Source organism: Fukomys damarensis, unplaced genomic scaffold (genome assembly GCF_012274545.1).
Source record: "Fukomys damarensis isolate Sample0158 unplaced genomic scaffold, DMR_v1.0_HiC HiC_scaffold_12, whole genome shotgun sequence".
Lineage (NCBI taxonomy): Eukaryota > Metazoa > Chordata > Mammalia > Rodentia > Bathyergidae > Fukomys > Fukomys damarensis.
In genome coordinates this window covers 15278107-15288276 of record NW_022900924.1, presented here as the reverse complement: position 1 = coordinate 15288276, position 10170 = coordinate 15278107, and the positions used below count along the sequence as shown (strand labels likewise).

The following is a 10170-nucleotide window of genomic DNA, read 5'->3' as shown; positions in this document are numbered from 1 at the left end:
ACTGCGAGGGCTGGCCAGGCCAGAGGCGTCCAGCCGGCTCGCGAGCTGTCCACCCACAACTGCCCCACCTCCTCCCGCTCGGAGCCAGGCCTGTCCCCTGCTGGCTCCACACATTGAGGGGACCCAGGCCTGCACCCCCACTCACCCGCAGGCTCCTCATTGGGGGGGGCAAGGCTGAGGGTGCGGCCCACAAACAGGTGCAGGTCCAGCAGGTAGGGAACCTCGGCCGGGGACACCAAGGAGTAGGCTGTGCCGCTCCGGCCAGCCCGGGCCACACGGCCTGCAGGAGAGGCGACGCTCAAGTTGCAGTACAGGAGAGGGTCCCATGCCAGCGTGAACCGGAGGTGCTGCCCCTAAGGGCTGAGCTGGGGCCCGGTCCCCTGAGCTGCTCTTCCCACCCAGGGAAGGAGACAGTCAGTCATGGCCTCAGGGAAAGCGTGGGAGCCAAAACAACTCGAGAATTTGGCAAAACAAAGAACAGTGCACTGCCAATAACCAGTACCAAGTCTTTGGCAGCCCCACCTCTGAGAATACCCCCCCAAATTATAAAAAATACAAAGATTCACATGTATAAGGGCTTAGGACAGCCCTGACTGGAACATCCCACACTGGACACTACCTAAAGGCTGAAGGCTGGTTAGGTTAGTAACTGATGACAAGGAGGCATTAAACAGCTGAGGAAAGGGTGGGCCCAATCTGGCCCCCTGCTTGTTAGTGTCAATAAAGTTTTATTGCCACAGCCACATCCAGTTACTCATTTACATGGTGTTCATGGCAGCTTTCCTACCACTGCATATTCAGCAGTCATGATGGTACAGTGACTAAAACAAAAATACCGAATACCTAGCTTTTCCCAGGAAAGTGTCAGAGTGACACTTTAGAGTAAATGACAGGATTCCTAGCATTCACTGATACTAGTCAGAGCAAGTTACAGAAAAGAACATCCACACAGAACTCCAATATTGTATTAAGTGTACTTCCAAATGCATCATCATATTTCAGCCTGTTTCTAGATCTTTTTTGGTTTGTTTACTTTTGAGACAGTGTCTCCCTATGTAGCCCAGGCTGGCCTCAAACTCAGTGATCCTCCTGCCTCAGCCTCCCGAGTGCTGGGATTACAGGTGTGCACTGCCATGCCCAAGCTATTTCTGTATCTGAGGAGAACTAGGTGTCACATTTGGAGGTTTCATTGAGGTTTATGCTCTTGATCATCTAGTACATGTGGGGCCTGGACACACAAAACAGTCCCACAGAGCAATGGGGACTAGGGGACAGACAGAAGGCATGGACCCTGGCCTGGGACCCTCAAGGGGTAGGGAGGGGACCCTCTGCAACCCTAGGCCACTTCCAGCCCGGCAGCCAGAACATGTTTACTCCACCTGCCATGGGCAGCCACGTAAGGGGAGGGCACCGGGACCCTGCTCAAGCCCCGTACATACCCGCATTTATAACACAAGTGGTAGTCAGTCAAAAATACCACGAATGGGCTGGGGATTTAGCTCAGTGGTTCTGCCAACTGCCTCGCAAATGGAAGGAGCCGAGTTCGATCCCCGGTACCAAAAAAAAAAACCGAACAAACAAACAAAAAAAACAACAACAAAAAAAACAAAAAACCCACAAATGAAGAACTTCTGACAGCAAAACACTCCCCTCACATCAGACACACTTAACCCATCATTTTGCCACTTTCAGAAGCAGCTGTGGAAGTCTCTTCATGTCTTTACTTGTCCCACTCTGGTTGCCCTGGTCCTGAATCGATCCAAACTGTTTCCCTTTCACGGTTATTCTGATGCGGGAAGAGCCGGTACCCGGGGCCAGATCCAGGGAGCAGATGGCTGAAGACTGCAGTGCTCCTGAGAGCTGCCTTTGCTAGATGGTGCTCGGTGGCAGCAGTCACCATTACTCCGGTCACATTTTATAAAGACAGACGAAAGAGGCTTCCAGAACTACTTCAGGAAGTGGCCAGAGGCTGGGTGTGGTGGAGCACGCCTGTGATCCCAGCACTCGGGAGGCTGAGGCAGGAGGACTGCACGGCAAGACCCCGAGGCACAAGAATGGGATGAGTGAGTTCGAAGTTCGGGTCTGCTGGGGTTAGTGGTCAAAGGGCAGTGAGTGAGAGCGCGGGATCGGGGGCCCCTGGGACGCCAGCGTTCCTCACCCACACGGTGCAGGAAGAGCTTGCCCTTGGCAGGGAAGCTGTAGTTGATAACGTTGTCCAGCAGCGGGATGTCCAGGCCGCGCGCGGCCAGGTCGGTGACGATGAGCGTGGAGCACTTGCCGTGCACGAACCTGGCCAGGTTGATCTTGCGGGCTGTCTGGTCCAGGGCGCTGTAGATGTGGGCGCAGCTCATGTGCTGGGTACACAGCAGCTGCACGGGCGGAGGCGGGGGTGAGAGGAGGGACCAGGCCGCGGTGGGCGCAAGGCCATGACGTGTACGGGCGCCTCACTGTCCTCACCACGGAGGGGACAGCGGCTCTGCTCTGTAGCTGCTGATGTTCAGTGGGTCAGAGTGCCCAGTGCTGGCTGCGCTCCCCGAAATCTACTCCCTCAGCCTCGTTCACGGCACAGCAGACGCACGAGGACCACAGAGCAAGGGGACAGGGGAGCCACATCCCGAGAGTACCGGGGTGGCTGGGCGGGGACCTGGGCCCCTCTGCGCTGCATCCACGGGGCAACAGGCACACGCCTGAAAACACTACAAGCACTCACAGTGCCCTGTGACAGTCAGGCCTCCGATCTCCCCTAAACCCTGCCTGGCGGCACATGGCTGTCGTCCCCCACTCCAGGATGAGACAGGAGGAGAGAAAGTCCGAGCCCAGCCTGGGCAACGCAGCAAAAGCGCTCTCTCAAAATTTTAAATATTTAGATATGCCCAGGACTTAATCTGCAATACTGCAAAAGTAAATACATAAAATAAAATTAAAAAAATAAAACTTCCAACACACCGCAGAACTGAGATGGAAGGCAGGGTAGGAGGGGAACCAAGACCGGCCAGGGGCTGCTGGCAACAGCAGCGTCCCGCGGCGCTGCCGCCCTCTGGTGGCCGCACTTGGAAGTGCAGCGCAGGCGGGAGCCGGTCCCCACCACCTTGCAGCCACTCACCTCAGTGAGGTATTCGGCGTGGTGCTTGGTGGCCACAAACACCACGGTCTGGTCCTGGGGCCGCACCACAGTGCGCAGCAGATGCAGCAGCACAGCAGCCTTGGTGTCCTCACGCACCAGGAGGAAGGAGGTCTGGGGGGACAGAGGCAGGTGGTGGGCATTCGGGGTCCACAGGCACCGTCCTGGCCCTGGGCCTGGGGACGCCAGGTCCACCTCACCTTGAGCTGTTCGTTGAGCTTGGCGTCCACATCCAGCCGGATGAGCACGGGCTCCGTGAGGCCTGCAGCAGGCACAGGAGGCGGGGCGTCACTGAGGGGCAGGAAGGGACCCGAGCCCGGGCGACACCAGCGCTGCCCCTCGCTCACCCGCGCGGGCGAACTCCACCAGCAGCTTGGGCAGTGTGGCCGAGAACAGCACCGTCTGGTGGCCCCCAGGCAGGCGGCTGATGATCTCTTGCAGCTGCTCCGCAAAGCCCATCTCAAAGAGCCTGGGGACAGCAGAGGGAGGGTCACCAGGGCGCCGGTCACCCATCACGCACATCTGCCACGGGTACCTGTGCCACCTCACCTTTCCTTTGGGTTTGAGACAGGGTCTCGCTATGCAGCCCAGGCTGGCCTTGAACTTGTAATCCTCCTGCCTCAGCCTCCTGAGTGCTGGGTGACAGGCATGCGCCACCACGCCTGGCTCCCAGCTTTCAACATTGTTCTATTTCTAATCTCTTTGGGTTTTTTTTTTTTTTTTTTTTGTACCGGGGATTGAACTTGGGTCCTTGCGCTTGCAAGGCAGGCCACCGAACCACTGAGCTAGATCCCCGGCCCTCTAATCTCTTTGGGATCAGCTGCCTTCCCAGGCCTGTCCCGTGCTGGGCACACCTGCGGCTCACCTGTCGGCCTCGTCGAAAACCACGTACTCCACACTCTGTAGCTTCAGGCTCATCTCCACGACCACGTGCACCAGCCGCCCTGGGGTGGCGATGATTCTGGAAGAGGGTGCACAGGCCGGGTCACCCCTCTAGTGCCCTCTGGGAAGGGACCCCGGAGCACACCCCAGGGCACAGACTCACATGTCGGGGTTCTCGTGCAGGGCTGCGAACTGGTCCTCCATTCTGGGGAGGAGAGGAGGGTGAGCAGGAGGGAGCAGGGCTCTAGTACCAAGTCCCGAGCACTGCCCCAAACACAGGCCAAGGGACAGCCGTAGCCGTGACGCCAGGCGAGGGCACTGCCCTGGTCACGGAGAGGAGCTGGATCAAGCAGAGAGCTCAGGGCTCCCCGGGACCCAAGGCTGCCACCGAGCAACCAGCCCTGGGACTGCAGGCTTCACACAGAACCCCGGGTCCTCTCCTCTCGATGTGTCTGTCCTTAAAGCTCTGGGGTGCACACCCCTAACTCTGGCCACCCCGGAGATGCTCTTGGGACAGCCGCAGGAGCAGGATCCCGGGCTGCTGTCTCGGAAGGACAGTGTGAGCAAGCCAGGAAACGACCCTTTGTTTTGTTTTCTGAGACAGGCTCTCACTGTGTAGCACAGGCTGGTTTCAAACTCACGGTGATCCTCCTGCCTCAGCCTCCACAGTGCTGGGGTCCCAGACGTGAGCACCATGCCTCCCTAGAATGGTAAGGTGACCCCTGACCTTTGTACATCCTGCTTTTTGCTGTTTTTGTGGCACTAGAGATGGAACCCTAGGCCAACAGCGCTGCACCCCATCCCTGTCCCTACATTTGGGCGGCTCTTGGGCTCTCCGGGAGTGAGGCCCCCCAGGACCCAGGCTTTAGTTGCCCTGGGCCACCATGATTCCCCGGTGTGCACCCCATTACTAAGAAGCACGACACGGGGACCACGCGTGTGCTGAGGCTGGGACCTGGGGAAGGGCCCTTACTTGTCCCCGCCCAGGATCAGGGCTGTCTTGAGGCCGGTGAACTTGCCCAGCTGTGGAGGGAGAGAGGGGGACACTGTCAGCCACTCAGGGCCCTAGCCTGGCCCCAGCCCCAGCCCCTCCCCGCCGCACCTCCTTGGTGAACTTCATGGTCTGCAAGGCCAGCTCCCGGGTGGGCGAGAGGACGAGGGCGCGGGCGCCGCTCTGGGCGCTGCGGGTCTTGAGCCGCTCGAACATGGGGATGAGGAAGCATGCCGTCTTGCCGCTGCCTGTCCGTGCCATGGCCACCGTGTCCTTGCCGTCCAGGATCACTGGGATGGTCTGCGGGGACACAGACGGGGCAGGCTCATTCCCTTGTGGGAGAACAAGGGGTCTCTGCGAATGGACAGGACCATCACCCAGCCCCAGTCCCATTCCTGCAAACAGCGGTTGGCACACTTCCAGGGACGGGCAGCTCACTACCTACAAAACAGGCGAGCCCTGCGGTGTTTCAGCCCCCATGACAGGAAGCGGCCCTGCCTAGGCCCGGCCCTTGGCTTCTCACCTTCCTCTGGATGGGCGTCGGCACTTTGTAGCCTTTCTTCATGATGCCCTTGAACACCGGGTAGCTCAAGCCTGGGGGAGAACAGGGGCACAGGTCAGGGCTGGGGGAACTTTACAGGACACAGGACCGGCTCACCAAAGGGTTCGACAGCAAGAGAAAGAAAGTGCGAAAGCACAGACGTAGGGCGTACACCTGTAGTCCCAGCATTCAGGAGGCCGAGGCAGCAGGGCCGAGAGTTTGAGGCTACACAGATCTCGTCTCAGAAAAATAAAAAGGTGCTAAGATGAAGTGTGACCCCAGAGTCTCCCAACTGCAAAAGGTGAAGCTCATCTGGACTCTGGCCTGGACACACTCAGGGCCATGAGACAGATGCTGACTGTGCTCTCGGGGTAAGGCCCCGGGTCTCCCGGACAGGTGCAGCTGTGGTGGGACACGGGGCTGAGCTGTCTGGGGTGGGCACGAGACCCACTACTCTCTACTTCCCCACAGGCTCCAAATTCTCGATCATTTAAAAAAGAAAGATGCCGAGTCCCCGGCCCCGATGAGGGTGAGACGTGGGGTGCCGGGGGTGGCGGCTCCGGGCACAGAATCGGACTGGAGCTGTGGATGCCGGGGGCCTTAGCTGCTTTCCAGCCAATCCTTCCTCTCTGGGACACAAAAGGCAAAATCCAGCCCCAGGGAGCTGATTTCATTCTTGCCGTTGGTGGTGAAGTTGGGCGCAGCGCGGTTGTTGGTCTGACTCACGGCCTCTGCAGAAGGACTCACCCACCGCATCATTTTTACCACCCAGCTCTCCCCAGGCTGCGTCTCTTTATGTGTGCGGGGTGCTGACCTGTCGGTCCCAAGGGTTGCAGACATGGTCCCCGTGGGGCTCTGGAGTGCTTGTTGGCTTACACATTCAATTCAAAAACAGTTAAAAGAAAGGGTCTGCAGGTCACATCTGGAAAGGCCTCCTGTTCCTCTCCGAGGCTACAAAGACAGCACCTTAGCTCTACTGACTTACGTCCATAAACTGTGCTACGTACCAGCCAAGATTCTATGAGCCAAGCTCTCTACCACTGAGCTCCACCCCCAGCCCTTTTATTTATTTATTTTTTAATTTTTTGGGTGGTACTGGGGATCAAACTCAGGTCCTTGTGCTTGCGAGGCAGGCCACCGAACCGCTGAGCTAAATCCCCGGCCCCCCCAGCCCTTTTATTTATTTATTTTTTAATTTTTTGGGTGGTACTGGGGATCAAACTCAGGTCCTTGTGCTTGCGAGGCAGGCCACCGAACCGCTGAGCTAAATCCCCGGCCCCCCCAGCCCTTTTATTTATTTATTTTTTAATTTTTTGGGTGGTACTGGGGATCAAACTCAGGTCCTTGTGCTTGCGAGGCAGGCCACCGAACCGCTGAGCTAAATCCCCGGCCCCCCCAGCCCTTTTATTTATTTATTTTTTAATTTTTTGGGTGGTACTGGGGATCAAACTCAGGTCCTTGTGCTTGCGAGGCAGGCCACCGAACCGCTGAGCTAAATCCCCGGCCCCCCCAGCCCTTTTATTTATTTATTTTTTAATTTTTTGGGTGGTACTGGGGATCAAACTCAGGTCCTTGTGCTTGCAAGGAAGGCCACTGAACCGCGGAGCCAAATCCCCGGCAAAGTTATATGTAAGTATGACTAAGGAGTTTTGATAACAGGCAGGCGTGCGCCACCACTCCCAGCTCTCATTTTAGTTTAAATCTTTGTCCCAGCAGCTAGGGACTTGTAAAGCCATGTGTGAGGCCCCCGGTGCTGGCACGGTCTCCCCACCCCTACCACAGTGTGGGGCCAGAGCAGGTGTCAGTGACAGAAGGCAGAGGCAGGCTGGTCTCCCGCTGCTGTCCCCACTCCCAGCCCAGCTCGATTACGCACCCATGGACTGGAAGCCCCCAGACTTCTTCTTCTTCTTGTTCTGTGCCCGCACCATCTCCCACATGTCTGGCTCCATGTCCGAGGTGCCCTCTGCGGAGGGGAAACTGGGCAGGGGTTGGCCAGGACCTGGCTGGGTGGGAGAACCAGAGAGGCGATGTTACCTGTCTTTTTTTTTTGACACTAGTAGGGATTTAACCCAGGGGCTTTGCACTGAGATATATTCCCAGTCCTTTTTTAGTCTTTATTTTAACTTTAGTTCATTAGTACATGGGTACCTAAATTGCCCAGGCTGGGCTTGAACTTGTGATCCTCCTGCCTCAGCCTCCCTGAGTGCTGGGATTACAGGCATGCGCCACCATGCCTGGCTATCAAATATGGTAATCTTTTTTTTTTCCTCCTGTAGTTTCTTGAGGTAGGTGCTTATAGAAACCTTTAAAAATTAATGTAAATCAATTTTCCTGTGAATATTATTTAGGCATCTTTCCACTGGTACTTCTATTACTACTTTTTTATTTTAAGTATTTTCATTTTTTAACTATTACATTACTTTAGAGGCCAGCTATTCTGGTTTGGTTTGTTTTTGTTGTACCAGGGATTGAACCCAGGATCTTCTCACTGAACTATCCCAGTGCTTTTTTTTTTTTTTTTTTGGTATCAGGGATCAGACTTTGGTCCTTGCACTTGCAAGGGAGGTAGCAGAACCACTGAGCTAAATCGCCACCTCCCAGCACTTTTTTAAAATTTCATTTTGAGCCAGGGGCTCCTGATGTTGCTAAATTGCCCAGGCTGGGCTCAGCTGGGCACAAAACTTGTGATCTTCCTATCTCAGCCTCCCAGGGTGCTGGGATTTCATGCATGCTAAACAGGTGCTCTACCACCAAACTACACTTCCATCCTTAAATATGTTTGTTTCTGTTTTTTTTTTTAATGCGGTTTCCTCTATCCTGGCAAACAAAAAGTATGTGTTCAGTGTCCACTTAAAACATATCCCTGGAGCCTGAGAAAGAAGGGTCACTTGCGCTCATGAGTTTGAGACCAGATTGGACAACCATAGCAAAAGGCCATTTCATAAACAAAAGCCATCTCTGGGCATGGTGTGGTGATGCACACTTGTAATCCCAGCACTTGGGAGACTGAGGCAGGAGGATCTCGGCAAATTCAAGGCCAGCCTGTGCTGCATAGTGAGTTCAAGGGCAGGCTCAAATATATAATGAGACCCTGTCTAAAGGAAATAAATTAATAAAGTTAAACATAAATAAAGTATCCCACCTCTCTCCTGTGCTAAGGATCAAAAGCAGGAGTGCTCTACCACTGAGCTATATCCTCAGCCCCTTTTATTTGACAGGGTCTCACTAAATTTCCCAGGTGGGATTCAAACTTGTGATCCCTCCTGCCTCAGCCTCCATAGATGCCCGGATTACAGGTGTGTGCCACCACACCTCGCTTAAACCTGTTCTCTCTTACTCCCTGGATGGTCTTTGCTTTTCTACCTGTATACTGGTAGAAGATAAGCGACAACAAGGCCAAAGGATTTGGGGTATGTCGGGTGTATCCTGTCACCTGAGCTACTGAACAGCCAGTCCATCCTTTTCCAGAATGCAGCTGTGATCAGAAAGGAAGGACGAGTGAATGGACAGAGACCCGTTACACCTAGAACATGGTCGGATGCGGGAGAGCCAAGGCTCTAACAGCGCACTCACGACCTAAGCAGTGTGGCCAGTCGGCCGGAGGTCCAGGGATCCAGCCCTCCTCTCGGTGGTGATGAGCCATTTGTATAAAGTCAAGCAGCTTCTACCCAGTGCCCCAGACAGTGCAGGGTCGGGCCACATTTGAATACAGGTCCGGGCCTCTGCACTGCCTTTGGCCGGAGCCACAGTAACAGTTTCTTCTCTGGCCCTCGCTGCCTGTGTCTACCTGAGTTCTGGTCCGTGGTCGCTTCTCCACCTCCACCCGGCTCCTGCTGAGAGCGGCGTGGGAAGAAGATGGATGAGGTCTCAGCAGTCCCTGCCTGGGGGGGTGTGGTCTATTCCCTTTATGCCAACGTTCACGCACTCATCCCAGCGCCTCAAGCCCGCTCGGTGCCCACCGCTGGTCACAGAGCGGTGGGGATTCCTGGGACACCTCTCCTCCGCCACCTCGGTGCCCACACCTGTCTCCCTCATCGCATACATTGGGCACTCAGGGATAGACGCTGTACAGTAAGTGATCAACAAGTACAGTACAGGTGTAATTTGTTATTCGTGTCCCCGAGGTCTGGGGCATCGGCGCCTTCAGCTCCAGGGTCCGGCTCCCCCTTAAGGCAGTCTCCCACGCACACCCCGGAACTCTGCAAGTCAGACCTTCCGCACGCGCACTCCCCATTGGACGAATGGGCACTGGGGCCCGACCCCAGGGTGGGGTAGCCAATGAGGTCGCGCCATCCGGGGCCGGCAGGAAGGCCCTCAGGCTCCAGAGCCCAATGGGGAAGCTCGCCCGCGGGTGCTACAGGCCCCGCGACACGGGCTCAGACCAGCAGCCCGACGGACTCTCCGCCCCACGCGGGGAAACCGAGGCCCCGACATGCGTCCTAGCCCCGCGCTCCTACCTTCCGCGCCCGGGCGTCATCTTCCGCCTGAATCTCAAACTCGCCATCCTCCGAGTCGCTGTCGTGGGCCTGGGAGACTGCGCCCCGGCGCTTTCGGAGTCCCTTCTTCTTCTTCCACTGAGCCATGGCAGCTGGCGACCGCGGTCCAGCCGCCGCACGCCTGCCGGCCGCCATGCGG

The 10170-nt window shown here is 56.3% G+C and overlaps 1 protein-coding gene across 1 annotated transcript in view; it reads right to left on the bottom strand.

The window, feature by feature from the left end:
* The window catches only part of Ddx54 (DEAD-box helicase 54), a 14515-nt gene extending 4349 nt beyond the window's left edge, over window positions 1–10166 (bottom strand). The window contains exons 1-12 of the mRNA XM_033762671.1: window positions 9993–10166; window positions 7409–7538; window positions 5518–5588; window positions 5106–5294; window positions 4977–5026; window positions 4167–4208; window positions 3987–4082; window positions 3469–3590; window positions 3322–3383; window positions 3104–3235; window positions 2159–2369; window positions 69–280 (exon numbers count right to left, since the gene is read on the bottom strand). Of these exons, the coding sequence (XP_033618562.1) occupies window positions 69–280; window positions 2159–2369; window positions 3104–3235; window positions 3322–3383; window positions 3469–3590; window positions 3987–4082; window positions 4167–4208; window positions 4977–5026; window positions 5106–5294; window positions 5518–5588; window positions 7409–7538; window positions 9993–10166 (1491 nt within the window). The remainder of the gene's footprint in view (window positions 1–68; window positions 281–2158; window positions 2370–3103; window positions 3236–3321; window positions 3384–3468; window positions 3591–3986; window positions 4083–4166; window positions 4209–4976; window positions 5027–5105; window positions 5295–5517; window positions 5589–7408; window positions 7539–9992) is intronic.
* Between the last annotated feature and the right edge of the window lie 4 nt (window positions 10167–10170).